Source organism: Diaporthe batatas, assembly GCF_019321695.1.
Source record: "Diaporthe batatas strain CRI 302-4 chromosome Unknown Contig00001, whole genome shotgun sequence".
NCBI lineage: Eukaryota > Fungi > Ascomycota > Sordariomycetes > Diaporthales > Diaporthaceae > Diaporthe > Diaporthe batatas.
Window position 1 is genome coordinate 1,541,929 of NW_025408548.1, and position 19,499 is coordinate 1,561,427.

Here is a 19,499-nt window from a genome sequence, read left to right on the forward strand (position 1 = left end):
CATACCCGCACGTCCGTTGGTACCAATGTTCTGATGGCGTTCTAACAGCCGCAGATATGTCCGAATTCGACAGAATCCTTGTTTCGCCAACTGCATGTAAAGCCAGAAAATTGCAGTAACCCCTACGTGCCCGCCAATCTGCTTGGTAAGAAGAGGAAGATCAGTTTGCAGGGGTCTCAAACCCTTCTAGGACTTGCCATCCGGGAGATCTTGAGGAGAAAAGACGCCAACTCATGTTGGCTGCAAGGTCTTTGTGGGATCGTTCCAAGTTGCGCACTTATCTTAGCCAACCAAAAAAAGATTAAGATTTGCGACCCCTGCAGACGGATTCTTCCGAGATGCAGAAAGAGATATATAATGACAGCCAGCCGCGCTCCGGCGCCAGCTACAACAAGCTACCTAGGTACCTAGGTACGAATAACTCCTTGCATAATGAGCAACGCACCTTTTGTCCACCCCGATTACTGGCACCTGCTGGGCGGCCAAACGCCACCAGCAAAGCCACCAGTGACGGACGTGTACGCCATCAGAGAGTCGACGACAAAACACACCAAGATGGCATCCGATGCACTGCCTTTCCCCGCCGGGATGACCACGTCGGTGAGCACAACCACATCGGCCGATGGCAGCAAGCTCAACATCACGCGCTTCGTGCCGCTGTCCGTGCAACAGCGTTCTCAAGACACCGTCCCGGACAGGGCCATCATTTGGGTCTTCGGCGGCGGTCTGGTCGCGGGCAGCGTCGCCATCTCGTTTAACATGATCGCGAGCTTCGCCGAGCGGACCGGCACCCAGGTCTTCGCCCCGGACTATCGCCTGGCACCGGAGCACCCATTCCCGGCGGCTCTTGAAGATGTTTACGCGTCTATCACCTGGCTGCAGGCACACGCCAAGGAGTTCAACGTCGACCCAGCCCGCATCGTTACAGTGGGGCAGAGCGCAGGTGGCGGACTTGCCGCAGCGGCGGCGCTCAAGGCCAAGGATGAGGCTTTGAGCCCGCCCATTGCAGCACAGGTCCTGACATATCCAATGTTGGACGATCGGACCCAGATCGATCCTCAGGATCTGCCATTTCCGTTCTTGGTCTGGACTCCTAACAGTAACAGTCTTGCATGGAAGGCTTATTTGGGTGAAAAGGCCAACGAGGGTGAGGCAGGCTCAGGTAGGCTTTGCACGACCGTTTCCACTGTCTATGTGAGGTTGTCATTGATTCTAATTTTACTCAGTCAACATCCCGTATACGGCAGTTCCGGGCCGGGCTGAGGATTTGCGTGGCCTCCCTCCGACTTTCTTAGGCGTCGGAGACCTAGACCTCTTCCTCGATGAGGTCAAGAGTTTTGCGGCCAGGCTGTCGTCTCAAGGTGTCAAAGTTCAGTCAAAGGTCTACTCTGGAGTGCCGCATGGCTTCGATGCGATTTCTGCCATCTCACTTGGAGCTGAGCTATGGAATGACGAAACGACATTCATCCAGCAATTTTAGGGGGGCCTGTGATCTGCTAGGGTAATTTGCGTCGCCCTGTGACAGGAGCCTGGCATGAAAAGACACGGTAGAATTCCACATCACCGTTACTTCGCCAGGAACTGACTAAATTTCTGTTGGGCATAGACTTTGTCTGCTTTAATTCCTCTTAGAAGTAGAAATAGTAGTAAACTACTGCACAGAAATCAGCCGGTATGCGGGAGTTATTGCATGGATAGCTTCAAGGCTACTCGCTTTGGTACAGTGGTAAACGCTCACGACCTGTCACAGTGTAGGTAGGTAGGTCGAGATTATGAATTTATTGTTGCACGAGAAGAGAATACTAAGAAATACAGCCGCCGACGAAGCCGCGGCGTTTCCATAGACAGGTTGGGTCGTACCTCATCAGTGTGTACCGTGACACGACCTGTTGGTTGTGGGTACATGCTTGCCAATAATCAGGCCGGCAGCGAGTCAAATACTACCTAGGTAGTGCCGAACGCGCCGAATCGAAGTAAAGGTGACCCTCAAAGCAAAGGATCCGCTGATAACTTTCGAGCGTGGTGAGGCGACGTCGAAAATACGGTGGATCGGCCAAGAGAAACCTCACGCGCGACTTCGAAAGACTTGACGACGACGGATTGCCTCTCTATGATATCATGATTCGTGAGTCAGGGCGCCGAGCATGCCAATGCAAATAAAATAACAGTCAGAAGAGAGTTCAGACTCAATAACGACCAGACCTGTAGACAATGGTCTTGGGTAAAGAATCTTGGATCTTGAACACCTGAGCACTATGAAGTCGGAAGATTAAAAAGAACCATTTCATCCATTTTCCCCTATTCTGAGAATGCTGTTCCTGTATATGATATCCATGTCTTGAAACTCCAAACCAAATCCACAGCTGTAAAGCCTCTATCGTCTTATCTATGATTTATAAGCGATCGCATCTCTATAGTCTTAAAACTCGAACGCCATCCCAATCGCAAGTCTTCGTCACTAATTTTCTTCAGCCTTCATCCATGTTCTGATGCACATGTGCAGATTCTGCTAGTCAGGTGTAAGTCTCCCTCCGCGCGCCATCCAAGATGTCATGCTCAAGTTTCAACTCAGCACTATCAAGGACATCTCGAAACACCTAGGCCTCGACGTCTACCAAGGTGGGTAGCGGCCAATCCCAGATCGCTAGGCATCTTTTAGACTGCAACATCGGGCTTGCCGAACTCCTTGATGTACTCTTCGCAGTAGGGGTAGTCGATGTAACCGGGTTCGCGCTTGTCGCCCCTGTACTGGTGGATGTAGAAGGTGCTACGGTCGTACTCGGTGAGGGGAATGCCCTTCTTCACCCTGTAGACCAGATCCGGAGTAGAGATGAAGCGGCGGCCGAAGACAATAATCAGCTGGTCGGCGTAATCCTTGTACTTGTTCTCGACCGCATCGATGGCGAGCTCCGTGCTGTAGCTGCCTGCGATGAGGATGGGCTTCTCGCGGCCCCATGCCTGCAGAGCGAAGTCGAGGCTCTCATCCGCGGGCTCAACGTCAACAACACCGTGCACCCTAGGCTCGACGAGGTGCAGGTAGGCCAGGTCCAGCTCGCTCAGCCGGCCGATGAGGTAGCTGAACTGGGGGATGGGGTCCTCCATGCGCATGCCCTGGAAGGAAGACCAGGGAGACAGGCGGATGCCGACCTTGTCCTTGCCGACAGCAGCGATCACAGCCTTGGCGACCTCGATGGCGAAGCGTGCGCGCTTCTCGATGCTGCCGCCCCAGGCGTCCTCGCGCTTGTTGGAAGTGTCCTGGGTGAACTGGTCGATGAGGTATCCGTGGGCGGCGTGGATCTCGACACCGTCGAAACCGCCCTTCTCGACGGAGAGCTTGGCTGCCCTCGCGTAGTCGGCGATGGTGGCCTGGATGTCCTCCTCGCTCATGGCCCGAGGCGCCCGCTCACCCTCCTTCATGGGGATTGCACTGGCACTGACGAGATCCTTGCTGAAGTCAAAGGTGGGGTCAATTGGTGGGTTGCCAGAGGCCTCGCCTCCTGCGGCGGCACGGCCCAGGTGCCAGAGCTGTGCAAAAATCTTTGAACCCTTGCTGTGGATGGCATCTGTGACCTTCTTCCATCCCTCCTGCTGGGCATCTGTGTAAAGACCAGGAGCATTGATGTAGCCCCGGCCCTGAGGGGAAATAAATGACCCCTCGGAGATGATGAGGGTGCCGGGGACGACACTCCTTTGTGCGTAGTATTGAACGGCGATGTCCTCGGGGACCAGATCGTTGTTGGCCCGGAATCGGGTCAGAGGAGCCATGGCAATTCTGTGCTCTAAGGTGGTCGAGCCAACCTTGATAGGCGTAAACAGCTTGGTGTTCTCGGCCATTTTGAAGAGGGTGTGATGAATGTCAGAATACGAAGGAACTTGTTGGGTATCAGGTGCAGTATGTAAAAGCAGACTAGTTCAAGAGAGATTTATCCTTGAGCAACAGAGAGGAAAGTCGTGAAAAGAGTTTGTTAGCAGTTGACCTTTTATATGTATGGCTTCCATGATTTCTAACTTGTTCTCCACTGCTGTTCCATACTTCGCTAGGGTATTTCTCCTTGCTTAAAAATGCAGACGAGCCGCAAACAGGCCATGGCACGATCGTCCACAAGAATCTGGGTCATTAATGTGGGTACCTAGTCGTCGGGTAGTCCCTGTCTCCGTCGCAACTCGACATTCCGAGCCGCGCCGAGTCAGGCATGACAGCCTCAAGAACGTGACATGACGTTATTCCTCTGCTATTGCGGGTCAAGCTACCTTGGATTCCAATGGATTACAAGTTAAACCTAAGCCTACCGGCGATGCATGCATCACACCTCTGCAGTGGATTGTTGGTTACGTTGAAGGCCTGTAGATCGCTTTGCGGTATCTTGCAGAAGGATCAATAAGCTCCTGCTGCATATACCTCTGAGGCCTCTAAAAAAAATCCAAACCAACACAGCGCTGCATAATACGTAACCAGATAACTTGTAAGTTCGGTTCCATACCGGGAAAATTCATACACCGGGTGGGTCCCTGTGTTCTTCGATCTTGGCCACAGCTGAATAATCTCAGCGGGACTGCAGGGGAAATAATGCGCCCGCCCGCTCGGGTAACAATCTAGAATATTCGCAAGCTCGGCGTTCCCTTGCACTAGAACCCTTCCCTGGCCCCCATAATTATCTCACCTCCAGGGCCGTGCTTTAACGGGCGACTTAACATCGAAATGCTCTCGGGTTGATAAGGGGCGCCCTTAACAGATAGCCCAGTCCTTCTTTGCGTACGAGCTTCGAAGCAGCCAGTGAATGCCGTTGCTTGCTCTAGCAAGTTTTGCTAATCTGCTCTGGTGGAAGATTGAAATCCCCCCAGGCAAGTCTCGCTGAGCAGAGTCACGCAGCGTTTCCGAAGGATGTTGGTATTTAATAGCATTCGAGGCAATCGTGCATCATTGACGTCGGGACAGAGTATTGAGTGGGGTCATAGGAGATAACCACGTCTCATACTGGCCGCGAGCCGTAAATTTCCCGAAACCTTATCTGCCTAAATCCCGCCTGCCTTGCAGTCCGTTACAGAGCGCGTCACTGAAGATGGATGTCTCTACCAGTCCTCCTGTAACATATTTCCCATTGCGTCAGCTCGATTTCAGGTTGATGGGTTTTTTTTCTCTCTGGTTGCAGCTGGAAGCAACCAGCAACTGACTCCCACTGCATGTACCCGCTCGTCACAGTGAGTTGTGCAAAGAAAGTTAGGGGCCTGTGGATGGACCACGGCCTAAGATAACTTTAATACCTAGGTATATCAATACAAAAGAGATCGGAAATTCGCACAGTAAAAAACGAAAGGTACACAGGTACACTTCTAACCCCTACACTACAGCCAATTAGAGCACCCTATTTAACTATACTTAACTACCCACACTACTTATATTAATACTTTTTATCTCCCAACCCTACAGACCTACTATTCCTTCTTTAACTACTAAATAACACTCTCTTACTAACTATCTACTACTTATAATACTAATTAAATCTTTTTATAATTAATTATTTTACTATTAAAAATACTTTTTTATCTATTAAAATTAAATTTACTAATATTATAATAATAATATAAATCTTTAACTATACTTATCTTAAAGTATAATAATAGATAGATTATTATAATTAAAATATTTAAATTACTACTATAAATAATTACTAATTAATACTTTCTAATTCTCCTCCCTTTTTACAACTCTTCTATAATAAATATAATATTTATACTAACTTTAAAACTAAATTAAATATTACTATAAAGTTTATAGAATTTCTAATATTAATTTAAAAGTTAAAATTAAACTAAGTATATTTAAAATATTATTAAAATAATTAACAACCCTTAATTATTATAATAAATAATATTATAATAATAAAGATAAACTATAAATAGAAAGTATTAATCTATATATTAAAGATAATAATAAATAAATAGAAGCTTATAATCTATAAGGGTATATATACTTACTATAACCTTTAAGAAGTAGAGGAAGTCTAGTATAACTAAGTAAAGTTAATAGATTTATAATATAAATTCCTTACTTATATTACTTAAAATCCTTTAATAATAAAGTTAAAAGTTTAAATAAATACTTTAATAATAATATCCTAATATTCTTATAGAATTAAATATAATAAAGGTTTAATTAACTATTTAGAAAAAGAATAATAAGGATTTATACTTTAATATAAACCTCTTTAAATTTATTTAAAAGAAGAGATATTAATATTATTTTATTATTAATAATAAAATAATATTATAAATATCTTCTAATATATAAATAATTAAATAGTATAAATTTAAAAAATTACTTTATATAATATTTATTTATAAACTATATATATTTAATAAATAATAAGAAGATATTATACTTTTAAGGTATTTATATAACTTATATAAGGAAGAATCTACTTTTATTTTAAGGTATTATTAATAGTAAGAAGGAACCTAACTTTTAATAGCTTTTTAAGTAAGTTTATAAGCTCCTTTACTATTACTAAACTAATAACTTAATAATCTATATAACCAACTATAATATTACTTTAATTAATACTATTAAATATAAATTCCTTTAGGTATATTATTAATTTTATATCTTTTATATTAATATAAATATTACTCTATATATTAAAAGAAGTAAAAAAGCTATAAATAATAATAGAAAATAAAGAGGAGGAAGTAAATAAGGAAGTAGATAAGGAAGTAGATAAAGAAGAGAGCCTAAATCTAACCTTACTTAATACATTAAAAAAAATAAAGTTATAATATCTATTTAGATCCTTAATTTAAAGGATATCCTCTATATTTATTAAATTTTATTTAATTTATTAAAGTTTATAAAGTATTTAATTAATTATAAAATTTATAATATAACTTAATAATACCTTTAAAAAATTTAAATTAAAAATAATTATTAACTACCTTTAAACTTAATATATTAATAAAGGAGAGAAGATTATTATTAAATAGGCTATATATAAGACCTATAAGAATCTTAACTTTAATATATAAGTAACCTCCTCTATAAAAGCTATATACTATAAGTTAAAGGTCTTTCTTAATTATAAAATAAGAAATATTCTTTATTTAATTCAAACTATTAATAAGATAATTAATAATAATTTTTATACCTTATATTCTAAAAAGTCTATTAGAAGATAGTAGTATTAAAGAAGTTTAATAAGTAAAAATAACTTAATAAACTTTTACTTTAAGTAATGTAGATAATATTAAAGTATTTTATATTAGTAAAGAATTCTATACTTTTAATAAATTAAAAGAAGATCCTATAAAATAATTACTTACTAATTATATATGTTTACTCTATCTACATTTAATTTAACTTACTCTATATAACCTAAATTATAGAGAAAGAAAAGGTAAAGCTATTACTAATAAGGGAGGATATCTTTAAGTTTTATTAACTTAATTATAATCTTTTAACTATAAATCCTCTCCTTTTTATTCTCTTACCTAAAAAGATTACTACTATAAAGAGATAGCTTTATAATAAGGGTATATTTAGCGCATAAAAAGAAGGAATTCTTATTAATTATAAGTAAGCCATATTAAATAAAAAGACAACCTTAATAACTACTAATCTAAATAATAGGGTAGGTAATAAGATAAGGGTAATTATAACTTTTATATAATAAATTAACTTAATATTTAAGTAAAATAATAAGACCCTTTAATCCCTTAACTAAAAGGACTTTTATAGTAGGAAGAACTAATAAGAAGTAGTCTAATAGAATAAGTAGTTAGAGGTAGAGCTTATAAAGCCAGCCACTTATTAACTTTTCAAATAATAATTTATAACTTTATTAACCTTATTAGTAATAATAACTATAATACTTAAGCTAATAGTTAAAAAGTATTATATAAGTATTTATAAGATAATTAACTAGCTACTATAAGTAGATTTAGCTATAAAGGATTTTATTAATAATAAAAAGGATATTTAAAAGGAGATTTAAGTATTTAAATTAATTAAGAAACACCTAATTAAATAAGGAAAGAAGTAATAAAATATTAGGGAAGAAGAAATAATAGGGGTAAGTTAAAGTAATAATAATAGTATATATATAATAATAAATATATATAATTAATAACTATATATTATAGATTTATATAGTAAATAAATAGTATAATTTAATATTAGTGTACTAGGGGTGTACTTATATCTATATACCTTCCGTTTTTTACTGTGCGAATTTCCGATCTTATACGAAATTAGTAGAAGATTATGGGTAGCAAAGAGTCAAGCCAAGGGACCCCCCCCCAAAAAAAAAAGCAAGGACACTCACAACTTGTTGGGACGAAAGAGTTCAAGACAGTAAATCATGGTTGGCGTGATGATGTTACTTTTGACTTTTCTTTCTCCACCGAAGCCGCCTAGCGAAGGAAGGACTTCTGTCAGGATACCGGGTAGTAGAAGCGAAAGGGCCTTCTGTGAAATTGACCCCCGGGGGCCCCTATTAGGCAACATCCCGATTCCTTAGGATGATAGTCTCCTGCCCTCTTGCCCTCTTGCCCCCTCCCTGCCCTCCCACCAGATACCCTCCCACTAGACACCTTCCTACGAGATACCCTCGTGTAGGGCGACCTCGTATGGAGTGATTCCCTCTCAAACAAGACCTTTTGTGCCCTGCTAGGTCGTCATTATTCCAAGACAAGCGCTAAGTTGCGCTGAGAGTCACCAATTACAAGCCACGCAGCGCATTCAGACCGCCTTTCACGGACCAACATTGCTGTGAGTTTCTAGACCTTACCCATATCAGCCCAGCAAACGAACCTTCCTGCAATGCAAAACGTTTCAGGAATACTCCTTACACAAGCTCTTCTGTTAAATCCAGGCTTTCATCTCCACACACTCACCTAACTTCCATTCATTTGCCACTACTTGATAAGTTTCGGTCGTCTTGACGGCCAGAACTGCTAGCTTATTAGGGAAGTCACCAAAGGTTACAAACGAACTTGCCCCAAACAATCAGCTTCATCTCAAGTTACCTGCCTTGGAATTTCGTCTACCTCTCAACTCAACGGTCCGCGAGCCTGACGATTTTTCAAAGACAGACTTATTCCTCCTTCCAGAAAGTTTGGCATCATTGATCTTATTCCTGCATCATCGGAGCCACACAAGTACATCTCATTGGTCCCTCCTCCCTGAGCATCATTCCCCGCCATGAAAGCGTCATCATGAAGCCCGACCCCGATACTGAGAAGCCAAGGCCTTCGATCGCAAGATCGTCATCTTCAAGGGTTGTTGATGGAGCTTCATCTTCGAAGCCTACAGAAGCTCCAAAGCCATCTGGATTTCTTTGGAAAGACAGTGAAGATCTCACCCAACGAGATCGAGTCGACATCAAACAGCAAGCTGTTCTCGATGGCCTCAGGCTGGGAGAGAAGGTGAGCAGAATCTTGAGAAGCCGAACCGATGGCCAGAATCAAGACGATGGCGCTCAAGGTCTTGAAGATTGGGCGAAGCGATTCGGTGAGCATTCTAAATCCTAATTGGTATCCTGAGGTCTATCGGGTAATAACAGGACTCGCAGACGATGTGAAAGGGCAATACGAGAAACCTCACTCGAAAGTTGGGCTGATTGGCGCAATCGGAGCGGGTAAAACAACTCTTCTCAATGCCCTGCTTGGACAGCAGGATCTATTACCATCCAGCAGCGACAGAGCCGGAACGGCAACTGCGTGCAAAATTGTTTACAACCATGGTGCCGATGGCTACCGAGCGCAAGTCCTTTTTCGCAGCCAAGAAAGCTTTATCAAGGAGCTGGATAAGCTGTTTCGGAACCTGAAGTACAAGAGAGATCTCCGAAAGAGGATGGAGGAGAGCCCAGGCGACAGCGAGCTGCAGGAGATCGAAGGTCAGCTCGACGACATCGAAGCGACCATGTCTGGAACCCTGGAGACAATACTCCTCCTCTTCGGACTCAAAGAAGAGGATTTGAATATCACCTCAACGGAGGAGTTTCTCAACGCTCATCCTTTGTCTGTCTTGGGGACCATGAACGAAATCAACGAGACAGATCGGGAGACTTTCGTCAACAAGGTAAAGCCGTTCATGGAGTCGAAACCTGAGGAGCTCGCCGGTGGATTACTGATGCTATGGCCTCTGATTGAGCATGTGACAATCTTTGTGAAGTCTGACATCCTCAAATACGGCCTCGAGCTTCTTGACTTACCTGGCATAGGCGATGCAGTAGAGGCTCGTTCAAGGGTCGCAGAGAGCTTTTCACAGGAGCTTGACATTACGGCCATGGTCTCATCTACTATTCGTGCCATGGAAGAAAAGGATGTGACCGGCTTCATCAGGAAACGACAAGAGACTGAGATGAAGATGAATGGAAAGTTCGATCGCAACTCACTGTGCGTAATTCTTTCGAAGAGCGAAGACGTGGACCCCAACCAATACCTCCGTAGTAAATGGATCGCGAAAGATTATCCATTTATTCTGGGACACGTCGATCGAGCAAAGGAACTTGATAAACGCATCCGGACATCCGGATCGAACAACGATACCACCGCGAGTAATTCTGCGAGTGAGATTGAGAAAGCCCGAGAAGAGCTGTCGTCCCTCAGAGAATCCCTCAAACAGGCTGCGATCTACATTCGAGGTGGATGTGTTGTGGAGCGTGTTCAGAAAGACTTCCGCGGGCGACATGCAGCCACAAAATCAGTTGAGGACGACCCAGCTCAAGCAGACACTTTGGAAGTATTTGCTACCAGTGCTCGATCGTTTCAGGGCATTCGACACGCTGGGAGCCTGCAAGAGGCAGGGTTTCCGACCGAAAAGCACACAGGGATCCCTCGGCTCAAGCAGTGGCTGTTCGAGGCAACAATGAAGAAGCGAGAGAATCATCTCGATAAAATTCTCAATCAGATGCGGATATTGTTCTCGAATATCCAAGACTGGATCTCTATGGGCGAACACACGGCAGTCTTAGCGGAACCGGAGCAGCGGGATCTCGATGCTATACATGAAAGGCACTGCCGAGTCCGTATCAAGTACCTGTCCCCCGAAAGTGCTTTTGCTAACTTGGAATTCAAACAGGCACTCGTCACCCTGATGAGGGGAGTGGTCAAGATGATGAAACAGATCAAGCCCCTTAAAGCGAAGGCAGCAGCAATCGCTGAGTGTCAGAAGGAGTTTCCGGGAATAATCGACCGATGGCGCTACGTATTTCCCGAAAACCCCAATTCCTTTCGCAAAGCCTTTGGAAATACCCAGACGTGCAATCTGCGGAAGAATGGCGACTATCATCAGAGCAAGGGGAAGTATGCGTGCAAGTACGAGTGGATTGACAATCTGTAAGCGCCGACTTATTCCACATTTCCAACATCCTATCCTTCCAACTCACATGGATCTAGTTCTAGTGTCTTCTTCAACGAGCAGATACTCAGCGATTGGCATCATGCCTTTGCCGTTGCTGTGCCTAACATTGAAGTCGAGATTCAAGAATTACTAGAACATGCCTGGAAGCGGTACATGACAGCCCTCGAAACTTTCTGCGCCAAGCACAACGCCGCGCACCTCAGAAGTACTGAAAAGGTGCAGCAAGTTATCGAAAATGCTGAGCAATACCTGGGAATTCTCGCTCATGCGGTCCTTGAAAACATGCAGAATGGTGCACAGGATGTCCATCCACGTTTTCGGGCAGAGATCCAGAGTCGAATGACACCTGCATTCGAGGAGGCATGCGCTATCAAAGGTGAGCTTTTGTGTGCTTGCGAGATTTCTTACCTGTTCTGACCAGACAATACAGGAGAGGGATGTGTGCGCAAGCGAGACGAAGTGTTGAAGAGGTTCTCTGATGCCCATGCCAAAGACCTGCCTGTCTGGGCCTTCGAGAAGATGGAAACAGCGCTAGAAGATCTGATGAAGCAGACTTACAGCTCGCTGGAAGGTATTGCCGCCGAAGCCGTCTCAAACGTGGCAAAGCAGATGAGGCAGCTTCTCAGGGTTGGAGAATCCTGTTCAACCCCTGCTGCCCAGGCGAATCGGAGAAAGCTAGCAGAAGAAATCAGTCCGCACTTTGCATCGTGGACCGCTTGCTGGCAGCAACCCTCAAGTCACAGAGATGATCATGTGATGAGGGGTGACTTCAGCATCCCATATCCCGACCTCCTCAAAATTAAACAGGGAGAGAAGAGCGATTAGGTCGGGGTCACCGGCTGCGCGGACACCAGGCATGACCACAACTTGTGGTGGGTTTTGGTGATGAACAGGCTTGAGACACCGGTGGGACGAACACTACGATGAGGTTACTGGGATTCATTATTTGGAATGGGGAATTGCGGTGCTTTCACACTAATCGATGAAATGGCTCTAGTAGTCTAGCATCAACAGCTGCTCAGGCAGTTAGATTCGAATGAATTGCATTGCGATGATTTCTTAACCTGCACTCATGTTGCTGGCGCGACATCTAGGTGGTGATTGATATTTTTAACTGTGATGCGCAGACTCGTCAATTACAAAGACTACCCATGTAATTAACCAGCAGCCCGTTGCCTTGTCGGTAGTGGCTTCCAAGGTTCTCATCGGGTTCATGAGGTCTCAATGCTCAGGCTGCTGGCCTACTCGAAGATTTCAAGGGTAAGGCCTTGTTTCTGGAGGCAGAATATGATCACACTAAAGAAAGAACCACGTTGAAGACACCGAATATGTATGGGGATTACAAAGAAAAACGAAACCACTTGAAGACACCGATCTTCTACCCAGCTTCGCTTGGATCTGAGGCCGGTTGAAGCTTCTGCAGTGAGCCTTAGGTATGTCTTTCCATTTGCCGTGTCGAGCGAGCCTTGTACTAACAAGTTCAACAGAAAGTTCTTCACAGGGGAATTAGTCACCTGCACCAGGCCAAAGCTATTGGTGGCTCGGCGACTTGAATTTCCGTGTCTTCGTGCTTCTTGTACAAAGGATCACCGACTCTTGGGAGAGACTGGGCAACAAAGGCTGGAATCGGAACGACGTGAAGACACATCTTCACAAGGCTTACACTAACCCTTCGATTGACGATGCGACTGAGAAAACGCTCGAGATCAAGGGTTAGCCTATGAAGAACGATGCGGTGAAAGGACTAATCCAGACAAGCTTCTCCGGTAATATCAATATCCTGCATTCAATACGTGAGGCTTGGAAAGCCAGCTTCAATAAAAATGGCCACTTCGTGCCGGAAGACCTGTTTCTCCATGAATCAGTCGATTCTTTCAGCTTTCTTGCATCATTGATCCATTGAACCCATCACGAAGGAGAGGAACTATGCCGCTACTTAAGCACAGCCTACTAAAATCCTGTCAAGGGACGAGGCAACCTTCTTCTAGTACTGGCCATTCCCACATGAAGCAGGTCAACTGGTCCCTACTCAGAAAGACAGTGGCTCCATAAACGATACAGGAGTTTACTTCACTCGTGATGGCATGTCAAAAACGGTGCTAGCCAGGAATGAGATCTCCTGGCAGCTGGTGTCTTCAAATCTCCCAAGCCCTGCAGCTACTCGAGCTCTCAGGCATCGGGAACAAAGAGCTGATCAAGAAGCATGGAGCCGACATCGTTGAGCCTCTTCCGGGGCTGGGAGAATCCCCATGAGCACACAATTGCCTGGGTTTCAAGGCTTCAGGGAACGTTGTCACGCTTGACTCTCTTATGAGACAAGAGCCAGAGGCACTACAGCAAGCAAGGCGGGAGTGAGGAGCGACTCAAAGCGGACAGCCTTTCATCGACCCCAACTACCTGTCTCACCCTGTTGAGATCATAGCACACCATATATTACAAGCCAAGAGGATTGCCACGCTGTCGCCTTCAAACAATATGCTGGCCAAGCCGCTGACGCATCGCGACCCTGCCGCGGATTTCACGGACGTAGAATCCGCATAGGCCTATGCCAAGGGAAAACGCGATCTCGACATGGCACTTGGGTGCCACCTTTTCCATGCTACTAAAAAGAGAAGTACGGGGTAGTGGATACAAATCTGAAGGTTTGTGGCGTCGATGATCTGCGGATCGTGGACGCGAGCGCTATTCCGCTCATCAGTACAGCAAACTTGCAGGCTACTGTCTATGCATTTGCAGAGAAGACAGCCGGATATCATTAATAATGACTAGTTCTTGAGGCAGTTTCCCAAAGCTGCAGTGGTCACTTTTGTTTTGGGCTCCCGAGTTCCATCTGGTGACTCGATTTTCTGGGTGTGCTGGGAGAGGAATCGTCCAACTTAAATGGCAGATAGGTGTTGATATATCCTGATTGATCTTGATCTTTGCCCGCAACAGTGTGCTCTGCGCTCTTCAAATTGATGGCACTCTCTTCTTCACAGCCGGGTATCGGCCACGGCAAGACCACCATGACCAGCAGCTTGGTTCCACCATGGCTCCCGGGTCACTGAGTAGCCTTGAACTACACGAACACAAGTACAGTCTTCAAGGCGAGCTTGTGTATGCAGCCAAGAGTATCAATAGTGATCGAGTGCCGGTCGCAGCTGGTACGTTGACCGGCCCGCTAGTAGTTGCGCTTGAGGAACCGGCAAAAGCTCAGACAGACCACTGAGACCAGAACACCAGCGCACGTTTGGTCCAGAGGTTCTGAATCTCGATTTCATTACCTACCTAGGTATCTCTTCCCGATGAAGGGACCTGGCTACCGCGCACTACGCATATCGTCACCAATCAACGATGGAAGCTCACATGCAATCGCTTACACTGAGCAAATCAATATTGCCAGAGCTTCGCCACCGTACCTCGAAGAGCCTCCCGAGGTCACATGCACTTCACATGCAATAGCCCATGATTTACATTTCATGGATGACAGTTGACCTGTCTGTTCCCGAGTAAGCAAGCACGCGGGCTAAGATGTGAGCTCGTATAAATATCATGTCCAAAGACATTAAACAGCATACCGTGCTCACTGATCGCAATTAATCTCTTCCCCTTGCTTCATAATTCCAACACCGCACATCACAACCATCACAATGGAAATAGCTGCTGCTGCCGCACTGTACGGCCTTGCCAGCGCGGCTATAATCCCGGCCCCAGGCCAGAATGAAAAGAACTTTGTTCCTGTTTCAATGTTGGACGACGCAACATATTACCGTCCTGATGTCTACGAGAACCTCGGCACTAGTGCTTTGGGGTCGTCTGGGCCAAGGGTTACTGTTACCGTAACTACGACCGTCACTGCTGTCGCAGTCACAACCACAGAGAAATACCCGACGAAAGGGCCTTTTTGCGAAACTTTGTCTTCCTAGGTGATCGGTTGAGAAAACAAGCAAGGTGAGGCTAGGAGAGTTTACTGCCTTCAATGTTACTCACGATGCAAACAGCTCTACTCAGGTATGCTAGACGGTGGAAAGGGGTGGTTACACAGGAGAAATTCAACACCTGTACCTAAGCGAAGCCTGAAGTGCTGTCCATTGCTTTCTACCATGATGTTCTCACAATATTTTACCTGACACCGAGAAAATACCATAACTCACATCGTAAACCTTGCCACATATTCGCTCGACCTACAATGATCGGGTTTTCCTTACTGCGACGCACGTTGCACGATACAGCCCAGGTATTTGGTGGAATGGTTTGATTATGAACACACCCCGGATGTTTCCTGTTTATGTCTTTGCTACTGGGGCTCAATATGTAGTCAGTCTAAATCCCATGCACTTCTATATCTGGACCGCCGACCACTGCTAATACGACATGACTTTACACCCCTTCTGAACAAGCCGAAGAGCCTGTCTTCGTTTACAAATAGTCGTACGATCCAACAATAACAAAGCGGAATTCACTCGGCGCCGAGGCTGATATCTCTTGAACCCGACCACGAGACCGGTGCTCTTGTCCCTCCTCACGCCACCGCCAACAATCAGCCCCTGGCCCTTCTTTTGCAAAGCCTGTAAGCTGCGGGCAACTTTCTCGTAGCTCCCAAAGAACTGGTGTGCCCTCACATCAGTACCTCCCCTCCTCTTGATCATTCCGTGGCCTAACGTGACGCCCCAGAATGGTATCGCATCACCCGTACCACCACCAAGCTCGATAGCATGCGCGTCTACGTCCGCGTCCCTCTCCAGCAGCACGCTATATATCGCTCCCGTGTACCTGACCTTCCCGCTCGGCGTAATCTGGGCGGGAAACACCCAGCCACGCCCGTCGTCCGCCACGGTTGATGGATTAGCGGCGGGCAAGGAGACAGGGTGCCAAGGGGTCACGAGCACGCCCTCGATCCGGACCATGATCTGCCGGCTCACAGGAGTCTCCAGGACGGCGGCGACTTTCCGGGGCCCAGACGGCGTAGCGACCACGTGTCCCTTGCGCAGCGACGAGATCCGCACGTGCTCATCGCTGGCGAGGCGCACAAGCGTCCTCCCCGCGAAGCACGGCGCCCGTGACGAGTTATACGACTTCATCGTGAATCCGGTGAAACTCGACGTGCTCGAGCTGCCGCCGCCTCCGAATGCCCCGCGCGCGGCGGCGCCGATGCGAGCGGCGTAGCCGGAAAGACCGGGGCTTGGGGGCCCGGCGTACCTCGCCGCCCCGCCGAAGGTGCGGGCCAGGTTGCTGGGCTCTGGGGGCGGGAGGTCGTCGAAGGCGGTGCTGAGGGCGTCGCGGCACCTGGTGAAGAGCGGGGACCCCGCGCCGTACTGCAGCGGGCCCGGGTCCTTGAAGCTGTTGCAGGCCTGCCTGACGTGGGCGCCGTGCAGGCTGGGCAGGTAGTGCCGGCCCCAGCGGTAGAGGTACTCGTCCTTGGAGAGTGCGAGGGTGACCTGGCCGTGGGGTTCCGGCCCGGTCAGGTCCAGCATGAGGGCCGCGCACATCGCGTCGTTGGGGAAATGGGCCGCGGGCAGCGAGGCGATGAGGTCGCGGAGCTGTTTCTGCTTGTCCTCCAGGGAATAGAGCCCTGGGTGGGGGCGGTGCTCGCCGAGGGCGTCTATCGGGAACAGCTCGGAGAGAAAGGCGCAGATGCGGGATCGAGAGACGTGGCTTGCTATCTCGGCGTCGGAGAGCGATGTGAAGGATAGGTCCATGAGGTCCCGGCTGACGTGGCTGGTATACTGTGTTTCTGTCATCTTGCTGTATTGAAGAGCGGCGTTGAGGAATGAAGGCTCAATGTCACTGTCGGCCGAGCTGCTCTTCCATGTCAAGTAGATATCCCGAGATTGGCCGTACTGTAGACTTCCTAGTGGTATATTGAGCTCGAAGTTGCCGCCAGGAGCCTGCACAGGGCTTTCTAGGTACACAGCAATTCCCGTTGTCTGCTGTATGGTGACGATGTTGGGGTATGTCAATTTCAGAGTGGCAGAATTGGCGAAAGTAGATTGGAGGTTGGCAACGGCGTGGACAAAGACAGTGCCTATCATGCCCGCATCGGGGATGAAGGCATAGTTGCCCGCTCCAAACTCCGCGATGGATTTCAACAGTCCTGATCTGAGCTTATATCCGAACCCAAAGGTATGGATGGACGGCGCTATGCTGCCCATCGCCTTGAGCGCTGGCACATATCCTTGCGGCGGGCACAGGTGGTTCGGTTCGCCGTCCGTCAAAACCATGATGGCAGGCACGCGGCCTGTCTTCTTTTGATCCTTGAAGAGCCCGATGCCGTCTCGCAAACCGTGCCACAGATTGGTGGAGGTTTCGGGTGTCATGGCCTCAATCTTTGCCTTGGCGGCCTCCTTGTTGGCGTCTGTCATGTCTGTCAGGGGCTGCAGCACCTTGCTTCGATTGGAAAATGTGACGATTGCCAGTCGATCTTCCTTGGTCATAGTAGACATGATTGTGCGGCATGCGTGCTTGACCAGATCCAAAACTGATAGGCCGGTTCTCTCATCCTCGCCGGGAGCCGGGGCATCAACCGCCATACTGCCCGACACGTCGATCACTAAGGCGATGTCGCATGGTACATGTGAGATTTGCTCGTTCTCTGGAACTCTCGGCGGCTGGACGGTGAGAATGACACCGGTTTTGTCGGGCAATGGTTGGATTTTCAGCGCAGCACCACCTTCTGGAGTGGTGTTCGCGGAATCAGACTCCACTTCGGCGTAGGGAGGAGGTGTGTCATCGTCGACGTTCGGTGCCTGCATATTTCTGTTGAAGATAGGTACAAGAACCTGTTGTTCGTTAGTGCCCAACGGCTCACATGCATGTGGTAACTGTTCAGAAAGCCCAACACTCACCATTGTTGTCTGTGGCACTGAATAAAGGTTAAGTTATACACGTTCACGAGGACCCAAACTCCCGGAAAGTCGTGCAGGTTACTTAAGTAGTTGGGGAAGGGAACGGATGTTGGGAACGGACGTCGTCAAAGAAAGACTCATTGTTCATTGTATATGCCTAAGTAGCAATCACACCCACAAAGGTTTGCGGCCGCCATACAGCACTTGAGTCACAGCCACTCACCTGCCCAGGTGACCGGCATTATCCTGTGACAAAAACCAAAATTTGGCCGGCCCGAAGTACAAGACAGTAGGGGGGTGTTGGCCGGGTGTTGGGTGAGGGCCACTTTGAGACCAACTTGGTCTGACTACTGGTTTAGCGGCTAACAATGGTCAAAAGTCCACTCCATTACAAGGAATTTGCTAAATCTACCTTTTTGGACCACTTAGGTTGTTAGCCGGATCTCAGGCATGTACAATCCTTCGGCCCAGTTGTTGCTCGGAAGTGGGTCCAGCATGCACACGGGGCGTTCTGACCTCCCTTTCCAAGGTTATCCAAGCCTCCAAGCTGGCCCAGGGTGTCTGCCTTGCCTGGATCCACGCTGCCTACTGCTAGCCCGTTGTCTAGTAGAATATTTCCCCACGGGACGGCTGGCTTCAAAAGTACAAGCACATGCCCACTACACCTGGAGACATCAACCGTCGCTAATTTCAAAATAAGCACAGTTGGAGGCCGCAGGATTGATCTAGCGGCAGACGCTCACCTCCTTGTGAGGCCGGATCACGGGCCTGCAACAGCCACCGAAACAGATGGCTGTTCGGGCGGCGGCCTCAAATCTTCTTGTCCAGAGCCAGACCGTGGAAACGGAGTCATTACATATGTAGTTGTTGAATGCCAGTGCTACAATGAGGAAAATTGGTTATTGTTACACACGCAAAATAAACTTTTGACAGCTGCAGTGCAACAGAAACACGTGAGGCTCTTCGCCTGCACGCAGGTGGGTCAGGTCCTGACCTTGGTGGGTCCCTTTTAGGTCCGCCTGTGGCGGCGCAGCCGGCGCCCTGCTTGCGCCTCTGATCTAATGTCCACCTGGTGGGCGCTTGGTGATAGCGGCATAGCCACCTTGGCTGCAGGCATCACTTCTTACTCTCCTTGTGCGGGCTCTCTCCGTAAATCAACCAACCACCACACCAATTTCTTTTTTCTACCTGTAGCCGTCAACCACTCTTGTAAGAAAAGCTGATGGTTGCAAACACTGATCAAGTGTCCACTACACCACCACAGTATCTCACCCTTTCATAAGACACCAGTTGACCTCTCACGGGAAACCCTCCGCCCT

General features: G+C 47.1%; 4 protein-coding genes across 4 annotated transcripts; 2 read left to right on the top strand and 2 right to left on the bottom strand.

The window, feature by feature from the left end:
* Positions 1-415: 415 nt before the first annotated feature.
* KVR01_000074 (uncharacterized protein) lies at positions 416-1,777 on the top strand. The gene is made up of 2 exons (XM_044781564.1): positions 416-1,162; positions 1,227-1,777. The coding sequence occupies exons 1-2, from the start codon at positions 433-435 to the stop codon at positions 1,478-1,480; spliced, it is 984 nt and encodes a 327-aa protein (XP_044650023.1). The 5' UTR covers positions 416-432; the 3' UTR covers positions 1,481-1,777.
* Positions 1,778-2,655: 878 nt separating this feature from the next.
* On the bottom strand, positions 2,656-3,834 carry KVR01_000752 (uncharacterized protein; the record flags this gene model as incomplete). The annotated part of the gene is made up of 1 exon (XM_044793111.1): positions 2,656-3,834. The coding sequence occupies one exon, from the start codon at positions 3,832-3,834 to the stop codon at positions 2,656-2,658; it is 1,179 nt and encodes a 392-aa protein (XP_044650701.1).
* A 5,373-nt stretch (positions 3,835-9,207) lies between these two features.
* KVR01_000870 (uncharacterized protein) lies at positions 9,208-12,035 on the top strand (the record flags this gene model as incomplete). The annotated part of the gene is made up of 6 exons (XM_044783085.1): positions 9,208-9,502; positions 9,777-11,017; positions 11,075-11,331; positions 11,392-11,732; positions 11,787-11,961; positions 12,017-12,035. 6 exons carry the CDS (start codon positions 9,208-9,210, stop codon positions 12,033-12,035), a joined length of 2,328 nt encoding a protein of 775 aa, XP_044650819.1.
* Positions 12,036-15,699: 3,664 nt separating this feature from the next.
* Positions 15,700-18,183, bottom strand: KVR01_000228 (uncharacterized protein; the record flags this gene model as incomplete). The annotated part of the gene is made up of 2 exons (XM_044788766.1): positions 15,700-18,114; positions 18,181-18,183. 2 exons carry the CDS (start codon positions 18,181-18,183, stop codon positions 15,700-15,702), a joined length of 2,418 nt encoding a protein of 805 aa, XP_044650177.1.
* Positions 18,184-19,499: the final 1,316 nt, after the last annotated feature.

Bases quoted from the DNA above. Each gene is read 5' to 3' on its own strand.
- KVR01_000074 (XM_044781564.1), top strand. From the start codon at position 433: ATGAGCAACGCACCTTTTGTCCACCCCGATTACTGGCACCTGCTGGGC. The intron at 1,163-1,226 runs GTAGGCTTTGCA...AATTTTACTCAG, and splicing joins CGAGGGTGAGGCAGGCTCAG to TCAACATCCCGTATACGGCA.